We start from the raw sequence: 17,426 nt of genomic DNA on the forward strand, positions 1-17,426 counted from the left end.
CCAATCATTTTAAAATGTATTATTGTACCAAATGCATTAAGAAATCATTTATTTAAAGCAAAATAGCTTAGCTTTGATTACAACATACATCTGTACATTCCATGGATGAAAATTTCCAATATTCTTTCCACCATACAAACCTGTGTATTTGGACCTCGAAATTGCTCTCTTCCATGTAGGAAGTCTCAAACTTGACTCCAACCATATCAAGTTGCTAAAACTGTGAACTTGCCATAGGAGCCAGATTGCATGCCAATTCTACTCTCAAAGCAAAAAAGTGCTGATCCATCTGCTGTTTATATCCATCATCTAATTTTATTTCAGACTGCCAGTACGAACAGTTTATTCTTTTTTTAGTTCTTTACTGGCACCATCACTAATAAAACCAGTAATCATTGCCTACCTGAATTGCTAATTCAGAGAGCAGCTAAGAGTCTGTGGTGAGTCTTGTGACAGTAGATATCCTTCTCTAATGTAAACCATGTGGGATTTTGTAATAATCAATGTAGTTTTTCAAAAAATTGATTTTAATAATTCATTAATTGTATTTAAATATCACTGTGGTTTGAACACAAACCCCAGAATATTAGCCTGACCTTCTGGCTCACTAATGCAATAACATTACCACTATATCATCACCTACCAGTTATTAATTATTGTTACTCCTTGTTAGTCAAGGTTAATTTCACAATGTTCAATGCTAAAGCAATATGTCCATATATTTTTCAAATAAAATGGTCTTTAGTTTCTTCCATCTCACATTTATTTGTAGTGAGAACTAATCCCAACTAAAAGGAAAGGCAATCCCAGATCACTTGCTTTAATTGGATTGGAAACTTGCTGTGTTGGGAATCATAATTAGGAACGATATTGTAGCACAGAATGCACACTTCTATGTCATAATAATATTAAAAACAAATATGTATTAAATTATAAAATCATGAAACTTCTTAATCATTCTAAAAATCCAAACTAATGCTGGAAGTCTGGATGCACAATCTGTTGTTTTAAGACTTATAGTCTAAAATATTTTGAAAGGTATTACAATATACTTCCACATCAAACATTAATTTTGTTGTTTTAATTGATTACTCAGTACAGTAATAGCTCATTCAATTATTTCACAGAATCATATCAAAGTAATCCAATATCAGATACAAATAAAAACTGCTCAGAAAAGGAATTGATAGTTCTTGATTGTAGGTAAAGAGAACTATGTCAAAATAAAGTTTATTCCATTTTATGTAAAGGTTATATTTTCAACTGTTATGTACTCTTTTCTCACTTTTCATTACTTGCCACTGGCGAATTAAATATTGAATGTTTGGAATACCTTTTATCTTGAGTTAAGCCCACCACACAAACATCTTTAAAAGCAGATGTTGCTTCTGTAAGACAATAAACATTTCTTAATTTTTAAGTGATTCCATAAACAAAGTGCATTGTGAACTGAAATTGTAAACTTTGAATAACCCATACCCAACCTGATGACCCAATGCATTGATATTGAATCTCCTGGCAAAGTGCAAGAATGCTGCTGAAATAGGGACAGCAATTTCCATCAGGATTTGCCCAGGGCTAGATGGTCAACCTAATCTGACTCCTCATTTTTGCCAGTTCAAATATTTACACTTGGGAAAAAGATTGGGTTTGTGTATGATTTCAATAACCTCCATTGTTTAGCAGAATTAGCACGAGGAAATCACCATTGGTCCCCTAGATTATCTGGAGCCAGCAATATGACAATAGTAAATTCTGATGAGCCTCCAGAAAACTACAGCAAATGGAATTCTCCAAATGAAGCAACACAATTAACTGGAGGTGAAAATTGAGCACATGTAAAAACCAATCATTGCCAGCAGACAACAGAAGTTCTAAAGAGTTTTTGGACTTGAAACGTTGAATGTATTTCACTCTCTCCACAGATGCTGCCTTTCTCTAGTATTCTCTTTTATTATTTCGGATTTCCAGCATCTGTGGTATTTTGCTTCGACTTAAGAAAACAGAAGTTCTTAGCTCCACAGTAACGTGACCTGGATGGAGCCCATTGACAACACCATTACTGGAACATCAGACAGTCTGAGCCATCTATGGGAAAAACATGGAATGAGCTCCATCCCGAAACAATTTTTTTAAACACGTAAGCATTGAACCATCTTTGGTTCAGAAATTACAAATGCAAAGTGTGGCCATAAAATAATCACAATAGACTGAACTTTCCTTTTTCTTGGCAATGTGTATATTTCAATGAGATTCATGGCTGCCAGATTACCATAGTCCATGGTGGCATTGTTGATGCAGCCTGTGGCTCTTCAGCTCGTTAATTGTGCAACTGGCCCCTCTGGCGCACATCTCTTGGCATCATGGGGCAGGAGATGCAGAAGCGCCTGCCAGTGGCTGGGGCTTTGTGATGTTCACACCACTCATATCATATCTGACCCCCAGTTATGCACTACTTCAGAGGAGGGAAGCCAAGAAGTGTCCCTTATTCTACATTGTTCCAGCATTATCCCCAAACAAATGGCCCAGAAAGGGAAGGTAGCTCCTTCTTTGCAGATAGATACATTGAGGTGCTGGTGGACAGGGGCTGGAGAGGAGTGCCATCCCTTTTTCTTGTTGAGCCACAAAGAGGACACACACCAGACTCAGCCAGCCTGGACTAAAATTAGTGCCTTGAGTCAGCGCAATATCCCAGTTTAAAAGAAATGCCCAGGAAGAAAGTGATCTTTTGCACTCTGCAAGGGTAAGTATCATTATCTTCTCTGTGCTTCCTCATACTCATTCTAACTCTGCCACTGCTCATATCTCTCACCAAGGTTCACGGACTACAACTGTTGGAGGCAACCCAGAGAGGGTTCATTAAGTTGATCCTTGGTATGGAGGGACTTTGGGATTCAGTATTACCCAGTCCAGTCAGTGGCTTTCACCCACCTTATCCTCTCACCTTATCCTCCCAAATTGCTAACTTTTCAGAGAATTGTCAGACTCTGGAAAAGTCCCTGAAGATTTAAAACAGCCAGGGACAGAAATCATTGAAGTCCCTTTTTAAAAAGTGAAGTCAAAAGCAGGGAACTATAGGTCAGTTATGGGGAAGGTATTTGAGTCTATTATAATGGATGAATTAACAGAGAAGTTAACAATACATGACATGATCAAGCAGAGTCAACAGGTGCTTCAGTAAGGGTAAATTATGCATGATAAGTTTACTACAAGTCTTTGAGGAGTCAACAAGCAGGATAGGAAGCAGTGGGTGTAATATACTGGATTTTCAGAAAGCATTTGATAAGGTACCACTTAGGCCACTTAATAAAATAAGAATTGATATTGGAGGTATTGTATTAGCATGGATAGGGAATTGGCTAACTCACAGAAACTAGAGAGTTGGGAAAAAGGGTGTATTTTCAGGATCACAACCTGTAACGAGAAATGATTTAGGGATCAGTGCTGTGGCCAAAATTATTTGCAATGTGCATTAATGACTTGGATGAGGAAAGTAAATGTATTGCAGCCAAGTTTGTGAATGTCCCAAAAACAGTGGTGAAGATAACTCAAAAAGGGACTTAGACATGTTCAGCGAATAGGCAAAAATAGGGGGCAATTAGAATATAATATGAAAAAATGTGATGCTATGTACTTGGTCACAAGGAACCAAGGGGACTAATATACTGGCAGGGAGATTTGCTAGAGCTGCTTGCAAGGATTTAAACTTGTAAGGTGGGAGGGGAACGGGACCTGGGAGATAGTGCGGAAGGTGATCAATCTGAGACTGGTACAGTTGAGAACAAAAGCGAGTCAAACAGTCAGGGCAGGCAGGAACAAAGCAGAGAACAAGGTAGGACTGATAAATTAAACTGCATTTATTTCAATGCAAGAGGCCTAACAGGGAAGGCAGATGAACTCAGAGCATGGTCAGAAACATGGGGCTGGGATATCATAGCAATTATAGAAACGTGGCTCAGGGACAGACAGGACTGGCAGCTTAATGTTCCGGGATACAAATGCTACAGGAAGGATAGAAAGGGAGGCAAGAGAGGAGGGGCAGATGTGTTTTTGATAAGGGATAGCATTACAGCTGTACTGAGGGAGGATATTCCTGGAAATACATCCAGGGAAATTATTTGGGTAGAACTGAGAAATCAGAAAGGGATGATCACCTTATTGGGATTGTATTATAGACCCCCTAATAGTGAGCGGGAAATTAAGAAACAAATTTGTAAGGGGGTCTCAATTATCTATAAGAATAATAGGGTGGTCATGGTAGGGGATTTTAACTTTCCAAACATCGACTGGGACTGCTATAGTGTTAAGGGTTTAGATGGAATGGAATTTGTTAAGTGTGTACAAGAAAATTTTCTGATTCAGTATGTGGATGTACCGACTAGAGAAGGTGCAAAACTTGACTTACCTTTGGGAAATAAGGCAGGACAGGTGACTGAGGTGTCAGTGGGGGAGCACTTTAGCGCCAGCAACCATAATTCTATTAGTTTTAAAACAGAGATAATAGACAATAGACAATAGGTGCAGGAGTAGGCCATTCTGCCCTTCGAGCCTGCACCGCCATTCAATATAATCATGGCTGATCATTCCTAATCAGTATCCTCTTCCTGCCTTATCTCCATAACCCTTGATTCCACTATCTTTGAGAGCTCTATCCAACTCTTTCTTAAATGAATCCAGAGACTGGGCCTCCACTGCCCTCTGGGGCAGAGCATTCCACACAGCCACCACTCTCTGGGTGAAGAAGTTTCTCCTCATCTGTCCTAAATGGTCTGCCCTGTATTTTTAAGTTGTGTCCTCTGGTTCAGCACTCACCCATCAGCAGAAACATGTTTCCTGCCTCCAGAGTGTCCAATCCTTTCATAATCTTATGTCTCAATCAGATCCCCTCTCAGTCTTCTAAACTCAAGGGTATACAAGCCCAGTCGCTCCAGTCTTTCAGTGTAAGGTAATCCCGCCATCCCAGAAATCATCAGGGCAAAAAAGGGACATGAGATAGCTTTGGCAAATAGAGTTAAGAAGAATCCAAAGGGTTTTTATAAATACATTAAGGACAAAAGGGTAATGAGGGAGAGAATAGGGCCCCTCAAAGATCAGCAAGGCAGCCTTTGTGTGGAGCCGCAGGAGATGGGGTAGATACTAAACGAGAATTTTGCATCAGTATTTATGGTGGAAAAGAACATGGAAGACATAGAATGTCGGAAAATAGATGGTGACATCTTGAGAATGCTCATATAACTGAGGTGGAAGTGCTGGATGTCTTGAAACGCATAAAAGTGAATAAATCCCCAGGACCTGATCAGGTGTACCCCTGAACTCTGTGGGAAGCTAGGGAAGTGATTGCCTGGCCTCTTACTGAAATATTTGTATCATCGATAGTCACAGGTGAGGTGCCGGAAGACTGGAGGTTGGCTAAAGTGGTGCCACTGTTTATGAAGGTGATAAGGACAAGCCAGGGAACAATAGACCGGTGAGTCTGATGTCAGTGATGGGCAAGTTGTTGGAGAGAATTCTGAGGGACAGGATGTACATGTATGTGGAAAAGCAAGAACTGATTAGGGATAGTCAACATGGCTTTGTGTGTGGGAAATCATCTCTCACAAACTTGATTGAGTTTTTTGAAAAAGTAACAAAGAGGATTGATGAGGGCAGAGCGGTAGACGTGATCTATATGGACTTCAGTAAGGCATTCAACAAGGTTCCCCATGGGAGACTAGTAAACAAGGTTAGATCTCATGGAATACAGGGAGAACTAGCCATTTGGATACAGAACTGGCTCAAAGATACAAGACAGAGTGTGGTGTTGGAGGGTTGTTTTTCGGACTGGAGGCCTGTGACCTGATGCCACAAGGATTTGAATGTGAGCATAAGTGGAACAGTTAGTAAGTTTGCAGATGACACCAAAATTGAAGGTGTAGTGGACAGCGAAGAGGGTTACCTCAGATTATAACAGGATCTTGATCAGATAGGCCAATGGGCTGAGAAGTGGCAGATGGAATATAATTTAGATAAATGTGAGGTGCTGCATTTTGGGAAAGCAAATCTTAGCAGGACTTATACACTTGATGGTGAGGTTCTGGGGAGTGTTGCTGAATAAAGAGAGCTTGGAGTGCAAGTTCATAGCTCCTTGAAAGTGGAGTCGCAGGTGGATGGGATAGTGAAGGACGCGTTTGGTATGCTTTCCTTTAGTGGTCAGAGTATTGAGTACAGGAGTTGGAATATTGCATGTAATTCTAGTCTCCCTCCTTTCAGAAAGATACTGTGAAACCTGAATAGGTTCAGAAAAAATTTACAAGGATGTTGCCAGGGTTGGAGGATTGGAGTGATAGTGAAAGGCTGAACAGGCTGGGGCTGTTTAACCTGGAGCGTCGGAGGCTGAGGGGTGAGCTTATAGAGGTTTATAAAATCATGAGGGGCATGGATAGGATAAATAGACAAAGGGGTGGGGGAGTCCAGAATGAGAGGGCATAGGTTTAGGGTGAGAGGGGCAAGATATAAAAGAGACCTAAGGGGCAACTTTTTCACGCAGAAGGAGGTGCGTGTATGGAATGAGCGGCCAGAGGAAGTGGTGGAGGCTGGTACAACAGCAACATTTAAAAGGCATCTGGATGGATATATGAATAGGAAGGGTTTGGAGGGATATGGGCAGGTGGGATTAGATTGGGTTGGGATATCTGGTCGGCATGGACAAGTTGGACCCAAGGGTCTGTTTCCGTGCTGTACATCTCTATGACTCTCTGACTCTATGACTGTAATAGAACAGCTAAATAATATATAAATAATATATAAATGGAGAAAGATTACAGAAGGCTGCAGCACAGACCGATTTGCAACTCCTCATGCATGAATCACAGAAAGATGGCATTCAAATCAGCAGATAATAGAAAAAGAAAATGGAATGTTGGCCTTTATATCAGAGGGAATAGAATACAAGCAGAGGGAGAAATTGCTAAAGATATACAAAGCACTAGTCTGACCACAGCTGGAATACTGTGAACAGTTTTGGGCTCTTCATTGAAGGAAAGATATACTGCGATTGGAGGCAGCCCAGAGAGGGTTCTCTCAGCTAATACTTGGTATGGAGGTACTGTCATATGAAGGTGGTGTACGTTTGGTGTATACTCACTGGCATTTCGAAGAATCAGTGGTGATCTTATTGAAACATACAAGATTCCTAATGGACTTGATGAAGGTGAATGCGGAGAGGTTGTTTCCCCTTGTGGGAGAGTCTGGACCAAAGGACATGATCTCAGAATACATGATTGCCCATCTCAGTCAGAGTTGGAAGGAATATCCTCTTTCAGAGGAATAAAAGATCTGTGGAATTCCTTACCACAGAGGACCGAAGAGCCTTGTTAAGGGTTATTAAATGTACTCCAGACTGAGATAGACAGATTTTTAATTATTAAGGGAATCAAGGGCTATGAGGAAAAGTCAACAAAGTAGAATTCAGGATTACCAGTGCAGTCATGATCTCATTGAATAATAGAATGGCTGGCTGGGCTGAAAGGCCTACTTCTCTCCAACATCTCAGGGCATTAATGTTTGCAGCCAAAGCATTTGATTTTAATGTGAACATCACTGAGGCTACAAGCAATATTCAGGAATTGTAGTAAGGGTTGTCCTGCACAAATCCATATTCACACCACTTTGTAAGTTATGGTATGGAATTCAGTGATGATTGAATGGGCATTAGAGGTGAATAATGGAAAGCTTGCATATCCACTCTACCTGATCTTTCCGTGGTCTGCCAAGATAAGCCTACAAAGTGCTACCGCTTTCCTGCTAAATGCGGACCTATAGGATACTCAACCATTTCAAGACAATTTAGCAGTCACAAGATTTCGGAAACATTGAAGGCTAACTGATGATGGAAGAGTAAATAACAAGTTCCTCAGGATTAATTCCAGCTTTCTGCTAATCATAAGACTTCACTCCACAACATTTGGATAGCATATGCTGACTGAATCCACAAGAGTTGCCTAACCTCAGGTCCATGTGGAATTGCTGCCCTAGCTCTCTGATTGCAGCATGCTCCTTTTCATTGAGGAAGATCTGTAATGTGTAGATATTTGAGGGTGGGATCGCCTCAAGGTATCAAGCAGCCAATTGTATGGAATAAAAACATTTCTTTAGGAACAGACAAATTCAACAACTACAGAAGTAATCATGTCAATGTATATTTTGGACTAATTTGTCACATAACCAACAGTACATTTCACAATAAAAGGAACTCATTTTGAATGAGTTGGCAACCCAACTCATTCATCCTGGAAGTAGATAATGATTCAATTCTACCTTGGCTCATACTCAATGATGCATTACTCTATCATGAGCTCTTGATGTTGCTCTTCATCAATTCTTGTGATTCTTATCCTAAAGAGATTGCTGTCAAACTTCCCTTTTCCCCCACCACCATTTCCTTTACATCTGGGACATTCTCCTTTGTCAGCTCCAGTCATGAAGGGCACAGTATGTCACAATAATATAGCACACCCTTTCTGGACTACACTCCATGATACTGCCAGAGTGTATCAGGCATCGAAACCTCATCTTAATAATCCATCTCATCCAATATGGCTGTAGTGAAAGTGTTCTTTCTCTGTTGAACACTGTAAGGGTTTTGTAAAGGTGTCATTACCTATGTTGGGTATGCCTTGTCTCCCAGCAGCCATCCCTGCATGGTCCAAAGACCTTGGAAAGTCTCCAGTATGTATGCTTCACAGCATCTCCCAGGTTATCTGGCTTAGACTTTCAAAATCTGGCATCTATGGTCACAGAAACATTGAACATTGAGGAGTGGAAGCCTTTTCTGTTGATAAACACTGCAAGTTGCCGATCGGGTGCTCTCAAAGCAACATTGATGCAGGCTATAGCTCCCTGTACCTGAGGGAGGCCAGGAAAGATGGAGAATCCCACTATAGCCTGACGATGCCCAGACACTGCTAAGACCAAGCTCCTGACTGATGTTAGCCACCTGGCTGGACTGGAATCAGATATGTCCAGTAACTGTCTTTGTTAGCACACCTGAATGAATGGGCAGTCCCCCTTGATCCCATTAAGACCTGGTTCCCTTTGAATTTCATACATGGCCATTTTGTTGATGCACATGCTGTGTTTGTTTGCCATGTAAGCTACTGGTATATTCTATATATGCAACATTAACATAGTTTGGTGCCATTTAGCAATACGTCTACTCTGGAAAGTCATTGAGCTGAAAACCAATGCAATGCACAGAGCCTGGAAGCCTCTAAGTGAGTTACCACTGAAAATGTAAGCTAAGAGTCATAAGTTGCATTCTTTATAGACGCACAAGATGTGTGCACATTCCAGCATGCAAAGTGACCTGGAAGAATACAAGTCATAAGTGTTCCTGAGATCCAAAGTGAAGTCTTGAAGTGCTGAATTGGCATGCGGGTTGGTCTGAAATTAGCAATGATGATATGGTGAGTTTGGTGGTTTGGCAATACCTAATTCCTTGCAGGAAGGCTGGAGGAGGATGGTATCCATGGACCATGGACTAAGGTGTAGTGATGAAGGACAGAATTGTCTCAAGGCCTAGAGCTGTTGCTGCCAGGTAATCACTCTGATTTCCACGTTGGGAATTGTCACAATCAAGTTTATTGGGGAAGGAGAGGTGAATTGGGAACTGCATAAAAATGAGACAGGATTACTATACAAATAATAATCGTATAAATTGATTGGAATAAGGTAGTTCCACTCATTACTGAGATTCATGTCTAAACTCTAAGGGGAAAATATTTTTTTCTTTTTTTCTGCCATATTTTCCCAGTTTTCTTACTTTTGCCCATACCACTCAGGGAAGCTGAAAATTCTGCCCTCTATAATGCTGAATCTTGCAAAAACAGAAGTCAAGATCTCTATGTATGCTGTGGCCAACAATAATGAAGGTAATCATTAAGTTATGCATATTATGCCACAATATGTTTACGCACTGTCTTTAACTTCAGTAGCCACTTATTGATGTCTCATTCCTAATATCTTCAATTATCTACTACTGTAGAATTGGTATACAACTTTCATAACTTAAGCCTGCCACAAATATCCAATCCCTATTCAAGCTCTTGGCACACAGAGATGGGCGTGGTGTTCAAATGCTTCCTGAAATTTCAATGATTTGCTTTTATTGGATCAGTCCTTCTTTCAAAACAAAGTGTTTTGGACCATTCATAGAACATAGAAATAACAGATTTCTTCCAGAGTTAGTCAGGTCTGCAATTTGACAAATGAAAATTGACCTGTTAAGCTTATGCTTCTAAGTGATCATAGATTATTGCTGTGATTAGTGAAAATTATTGGTAGATTAGCAAGAAAGAACCAGTGCTTTGACTTGGTGATTCACAGATTTTGTCTGACAAAAAATGCTTTTCCTTTGATTTATTTGACATAATGGAAATAACAACCTTTCTATTTGAATTGTATTTGAATTTGCCAGATTGACCTTTTGAAGTAGTTTATATTGGTCTCGCAAATTTGAATGCAAATATCCCTGAATTTTGATTAAATAATTAGCAGGATAATGGCAATCTTCTCTGAGCTGCTCTCTTTTAACAAAAATAGTACTGTATTTGTAAAGTTTATAAAAGTACATATAGTAACCAAAATTGACATTGCAAAGATGCAAAACATCAATTCTTTTCAATAAAGTATGTTAGTCACTACATTTACAATTATAGTTAAAATTTAACAAAATTAATTTATGAACCCAAAGTACTAAGAGGATTTTAATGTGTAATTCCAAATATTGATTTTTTTAAAAATAGGAGAACTGACACAGCCAAAAAATGGCTGCGAATGTAAATAATGTTGTTGTCTGAAGAGAGCGCCATGAAATGTCACATCGAAAGATGTGAAGATAAATTCAAATAACAACTCTTCAAAGAGGGAAGATGCTAGTCAATCTGGAATCTCTTGTAACTACTAAGGTAACAAGAGAATGATGACTCCACTCAACAGCAAGCCGTATCCCATGGACTACATCCCAAACCACAGATGCATTTCATGTTTTGCCTCAAAAAACATAAACAACCAATTTCAACTCTACTCCTCTGTACTAGTGGGACTGAATTCTCTCATATGGACTAGCAGGCCAAGATACAGTGTGTATTAGCCTAGATTCAAGCATTAGAGATCAATCCAAGCAGTGACAACATCAGCAACAGAGTGAAGGAGAGCAAACCTGGGAGTGAACAGCGGCAGCCGCAACAGGATAAATACCGGAGGAGAGGATTTAATGCAAGGAGTATGGCAGGTAAGAACTTAGAGCTTGGATTAGTGCATATAAATATGATATTGTCCCAAAACAAAGACTTGGTTGAGAGAGGTACAAGACTGGCAGCTTGGGGCGCAAGGGAAAAAACTGTTAACCTTGTACAAAATCTTTGTTTCGCTTTTAATCAGAGAAGAGGCCCCAGAGGACCGAAGAATAGCCAATGGTATTCCTTTGTTTAAGAAGGGCAACAGGATAATACAGGAAATTACAGGGCAGTGGTTGAGAAATTGTTGGAGAAATTTCTTAGGGATATGATTTACTCACACTTGGAAAATTACAGACTAATTAGTGATAGGCAACATGGCTTTGAGCAGGGCAAGTCAAGCTGGTGTTTCACAAACTTGATTGAAGTTTCTTAGGAAATGATAATGATGACTGATGAGGGCAGGACTTTAGCATAAGGTACCTCATGGTAGGCTGTTACAAAAGGTAAAGTCAAATGGGATCAGCAGTGAGCTGGTAAGATGGAGTCAAAACTGGCTTAGTAATAGAAGATAAAGATTAGTGGTGGAAGCACGATTTTCTGATTGAACATCAGTGAGATTGGTGTTCTGCAGGGGTCAGTACGGGAACCTTGGTTGTTTGTAAATTATATACATGATTTGGAGAAGAATGTAGGTGACCTGATTAGTCAGTTTGCAGATGACATCAAGATTGGGGATCTGCAGATAGTGAAGAGATTGCTAGAGGATACAGTAGAATATAGATAGGTTGGAGACTTGGTGGAGAAATGGCAGATGAATCCGGACAAATGCAAGGTGATGCATTTTAAAATATCCAATGCAGGAGAGAAGTATACTGTAAATGGCAAAGCCCTCAGTAGCACCAACATACAAAGGGATCTAGGCGTACAGGTCCACAGTTCCTTGAAAGTGACAAGTGAATAAGGTGGTCAAGAAGGCATGTAGCTTGCTTGCCTTCATTGGTTTGGCATAGATTATAAAAATTGGCAAGTCACATCACAGCTGTATAAATTTGTAGGCCACATTTGGAATATTGCATACAATTCTGGTTTCCACATTACCAGGAGGATGGAGAGGATACAGAAATGGTTTACCAGGATGTTGGCTGGTTTTGAAGGTATACTTCACTTGAACATCGAAGGATGAGGGCGACCTGATAGAAGTTTACAATATTATGAGAGGCATGGATTGAATGGATAGTTTGAATCTTTTTCCCAGAGTAGTAATGTCAGTTATTTGGAGATGCAAGTTTAAGATAAAAAGGGGTACATTTAAAGATGTGAGAGGCAAGTTTTTCTGCACAGAAGGTGGAGAGTGTCTGGAATGTGCATATAGAGGAGGTGGTGGGGGTGGATACAATAGCGATGTTCAAGAGGCATCAAGGCAGATAATTGAATAGGCAGGGGATAGAGGGGATATTGACTTTGTAGAGGCAAAATATAATTAGTTTAGAAAGGCATCATGCATAAGCACAGTCTTGGTGGGCCGAAAGGCCTGTTCCTGTGCTTTGTTGTTCTTTGGTCTTAGCACACCCTGAATGTCACAGTTGAGGAAGTATCTCCTAGTCAACCTTGTCATAGAGTCATAGTCATAGAGATGTACAGCATGGAAACAGACCCTTCGGTCCAATCTTTCCATGCCGACCAGATATCCCAACCCAATCTAGTCCCACCTGCCAGCACCCGGCCATATCCCTCAAACCCTTCCTATTCATACACCCATCCAAATGCCTCTTAAATGTTGCAATTGTACTCGCCTCCACCACTTCATCTGGCAGCTCATTCCATACACGTACCACGCTCTACGTGAAAAAGTTGCCCCTTCGGTCTCTTTTATATCTTTCCCCTCTCACCCTAAACCTATACCCTCTAGTTCTGGACTCCCCGACCCCAGGGAAAATACTCTGTCTATTTATTCTATCCACACCCCTCATAATTTTGTAAACCTCTATAAGGTCACCCCTCAGCCTCCGACGCTCCAGGGAAAAAAGCCCCAGCCTGTTCAGCCTCTCCCTATAGCTCAAATCCTCCAACCCTGGCAACATCCTTGTAAATCTTTTCTGAACCCTTTCAAGTTTCACAACATCTTTCCGAAAGGAAGGAGACCAAACCAGCTCGTTAAGACAATAAAGAGACTCAACCAACCTGCTGAACTCAGAAGCTTGAAATTGACTATTCAGCTCCCAACACCAATGCTACTGGTAACCTTTACTGCAACAGCAGCAAAATTCAACTGCCTCCTCTTCACAAACAATTCAGAAATTGGTCCATATGCCATTTTCTTTTAAATCCAGGCTTTTTTGCACTCCCCTCTCAATCCTAATTTGTATGTAAGTGTGTTGCCTTATTACTTCTTCTCATGTTCAGCAATTAATAAACTCACTCTTTCACTCACGGTTTTCATTAACCTAATAGTTTTCCTGCTACTGTCGATATTTACCTCAGTTTACATTCTTGGAAGATTATGATTAACCAACATATGCAAGAATTTCTTGATGAACTACATAGATAAAAGGGTACCAGTGAATTTGATATACTTGGATTTCCAAAGGGTACTTGGTAAGATGCCACATCAAAGACTACTAAACTAAATAAGAGCTCATGGTGCAGGAGGAAAATTATTATCATGAATAAAAGACTGGTTGGCAGGCAGTAACCAGTGGAATGTCATAGGAGTTGTTGTTGTTTCATAATATTTAGAATCTACATGGATGAGGGGATAGATACATAAATGCTAAATTGCTGAGTTAGGACATAAGAATCATAAAGGGTTAAAGATAGCTCGAGTGAGTGAATAAAAACAATGGCAAATGGAGTATAATGTGTCAAAATGTGAAATTGGCTCCTTTGACATGAAGACTAAGGAAACAGTGTCTTATTTAAATGGGATTGTAATCTGTGGTACAAACAAATCTAGGTGTCTTGAGTGTTTCTTTTCCAGTCCACTTACACTAAATCTGCCTTCAGAGCTTTTCACTTGCCTTAATCTAAGTTTAAGACATTAGTTTTATATCAATCTTTCTCACTCAACTTATTATGTTAGGTGCTGTCACATCTACCTCGAAAGATACAGTGAAAAGTGTTTTGTCGTCACAATCTGGTGCAAATTTGAACTATACAAAGAATAAAAAAATTTACACAAATAGGGTTCATCTTCTGTACAAGAGATCTTCAACCACAGCTCCAGGGCTTCAGCAAGGTGTCCCAAGCCTCAAGGGGTCCCTGCTACTGGTATAGCAAAGACAACGATGCTTCAGGCACACGGCAGCCGGGAATCCCCACTGCAGGCACTGCCACTCTCACAGCCAAACACCCACTGAGAGCCTGTCCATGCTTCAAGCCTTCTGCAGCCAGGAGTCCCCATTCCAAACACCAACACTGCCACAGCCAAAGCTCTGAGCACCACCATGGTTATTAATCTTAACTTAGGTTTCATAGCTCATTTGTTAGAACACTGGTCTTGTAAACCAGTGATCATGTATTTGACTCTTAAGTGGAGGTGTTCTCTTAGTGATAATTTCACTGGTCTAGTAATCCAGAGTCTGTTAAGGAAAGAAATCGGCCATCCTTATTTGCATGTGATTTGCACGTGATTCCTAATGCAGAGCTTCCAGCAAGGTATTTGGCTCTTTCCTGCTTGCTGAGCAATTAGGAAGGCCAATAAATGTTGGCCTAATCAGTGATGCCCACATCCCTTGAAATAATAAAAAAAACTTGCAAACAGAATGTGAAATTGCAATATTTTACAATCACTCTTGCCTCGAAGATCCTTTATTATGAGGTCACTAACTAGAATAAATTAGATAACTCATAGCTATATTCTAGGGGTAATACTTTCATGAAAACCTCGAACAAAGTTGTGGCAAAGTTGCAATTATATTAAATTCCTGCTGGTGGCAATCTTGAGTTGTAGAAATGTAATTTTAGCCAAACTACCATTCAAAATAAAGGCAAATTCCACTAAACATCATTTGTTTTTGCATTTGTTATATGCATGCCTGAATAAATATCTTAATATCTTATTGAACTGTAAAATATTATACAATCCATATGAAAATTATTACAAATCTAACTGAACACAACTTTGGCATTTATTGGTGAGCTGATTTATTTTTCCTTCCTTATATAGAATGAAGAAATATTAATACATCAAATGCATTGAATGAAGCTCAAAATGGGAGGTGTATGTGGTCTTATAGTCCCCTATATGTGACATGAAAATAGAAGCAAGAAACAAAGAAAAACAATTAGTCATGACTCACTTTAGAATACATCACTTGAATTTACAAATGGCTCTATTTTCTGCATTTTTCAATAGGGATTAATGATAAGCAATTAAGAGCAATACCTTCATCTAACTATTTTCCTTCCATATCCCAGAGGAATAGGCCTAAATCTGTCACTTCCACGACTGCAGTTAAATCCAGTATCTCAGAATATGGAAGAAATTAATCTAGGACCATGCTGATGTGCTCTATATGCAGTTAAGGCATCTGCAAGTATTCAAAGTAAACGACTGCCCCATTTTTTTCCTTACCAATGTTTCTGTAGTTGTTCTCATGTTGGGAAAATACTGCTTCCTTCTTACTTCCTATTGTTTGTCTGTTTAATCCTTTATTACACTGGTGGTCAGTGCAGACGTAGAATATCTGATTCTTAACTGGGATATGACTGAATTCTTCTTTCTTTCTTAGTAACTAAAAGAAAAAGACCACAAACAATTAGCTCTCAGTTGATTATCCTTGGACAATTGCACTTTTAAATATAAAATCCCTTGAAGGAATACAGTTAGCTTTGGTTATTTTTAGCTTAATTCCATGACGGCATGGTGGCACAGTGGTTAGCACTGCTGCTTCACAGCGCCTGAGACCCGGGTTCAATTCCTGCCTCAGGTGACTAACTGTGTGGATTTTGCACATTGTCTGCGTGGGTTTCCTCCGGGTGCTCTGGTTTCCTCCCACAATCCAAAGATGTGCAGGTCAGGTGAATTGACCATGTTAAATTGCCCGTAGTGTTACCTAATTGGTAAATATAGGGGTATGGGTGGGTTGTGGGTTGGTGTGGACTTGTTGGGCCGAAGGGCCTGTTTCCACACTGTAATGTAATCTAATCTAATGACAGTTGCTTGCTTTTCGATATTTTAGTTCAAACAGAAGTATCAGACTGACAGACATTAGCAGGGGCAGTAGAATATTGTAACAATGTAATATAGGAAACAAAGTTTGATTGATGCCCCTGGGTGAATGGCAAATCAATTGCATTTAATTTAGCTCCATCTAATTCACTAACTCTTCAATCACAATGCATCCATAATTTTGCTTATGTCTACACTTCAAGACATGAAGAATGAAGGTGATGCGCCTGTAAATAAAATTAATAGTCTGATGGTAAATAGGTTGGCACAGTGGCTCTGTGGTAAGCGCTGTGTTACAGTACCAGGGAACTGGGTTTGATTCCACCCTTGGGCGACTGGATGTGTGGAGATTGCCTATTTTTCCTGTGCTTGTGTGGGTTTCCTTTGGGTCCTCCAGTTTCCTCCCATATTCCAAAGATGTGTAGGTTAAGTGGGTTGGCCATGAGAAATATGGGGTTACAGGGATGTGGGTGGGTCTGGGTGCGATGCTCTTAGGAGAGTCAGTGTGGATTCTTTGAGCTGAATGGCCTGCTTCCACACTATAGGGATTCTAGTGACATTGTTAAAGACTTGTGAACATCTTCCTAATGGATGGAAATATTTGGTGGCAATTGCAAAGCAATAAGTGGATAAGTTAAAATTGGCTTGGGAAAATAAGATTCATGTATGACACTGGAGATACTTACATGAGAGTTTGATTGTTCTTGTAATTTTTCAGCTTTTTCCATTTCTTTTAATCGCTGTAAAATATCAGTCATTAGTTAAGTCAAAGTGTAAGGAAGCAGAGAATAATAAAAGGCTATTTGGATCAATGTCCAAGTTCACTTTACAGTGTATGGAATGCCATGGATCAGACCTTAATCCCTTGTAGAAAAGTTCCACAATAACTTTTCCCTGTCATTTGCTAAATGAGATGAAATTCAAATATATTTATCTACTTCAGTGTTTCTGAAACTGACACCAAGATCGTTTGAAAGTTCTGTGGGATTTGTGAATTCTAGGAGCAATATGTTGATCATTGAGTACGATCCCTAGTTACC

The 17,426-nt window shown here is 39.9% G+C and overlaps 1 protein-coding gene across 1 annotated transcript in view; it reads right to left on the minus strand.

The window, feature by feature from the left end:
- Nucleotides 1–255: 255 nt before the first annotated feature.
- Nucleotides 256–17,426, minus strand: part of LOC122546367 (uncharacterized) — a 218,016-nt gene continuing 200,845 nt past the window's right edge. The window contains exons 23-25 of the mRNA XM_043685104.2: nt 17,073–17,126; nt 15,790–15,949; nt 256–1,388 (exon numbers count right to left, since the gene is read on the minus strand). Coding sequence (XP_043541039.2) covers nt 1,282–1,388; nt 15,790–15,949; nt 17,073–17,126 — 321 coding nt within the window. The 3' untranslated portion in view covers nt 256–1,281. The remainder of the gene's footprint in view (nt 1,389–15,789; nt 15,950–17,072; nt 17,127–17,426) is intronic.

The sequence above is a fragment of the Chiloscyllium plagiosum genome, unplaced genomic scaffold (genome assembly GCF_037043375.1).
Source record: "Chiloscyllium plagiosum isolate Xiang-an unplaced genomic scaffold, Cpla_swu_hap1 HiC_scaffold_3, whole genome shotgun sequence".
NCBI lineage: Eukaryota > Metazoa > Chordata > Chondrichthyes > Orectolobiformes > Hemiscylliidae > Chiloscyllium > Chiloscyllium plagiosum.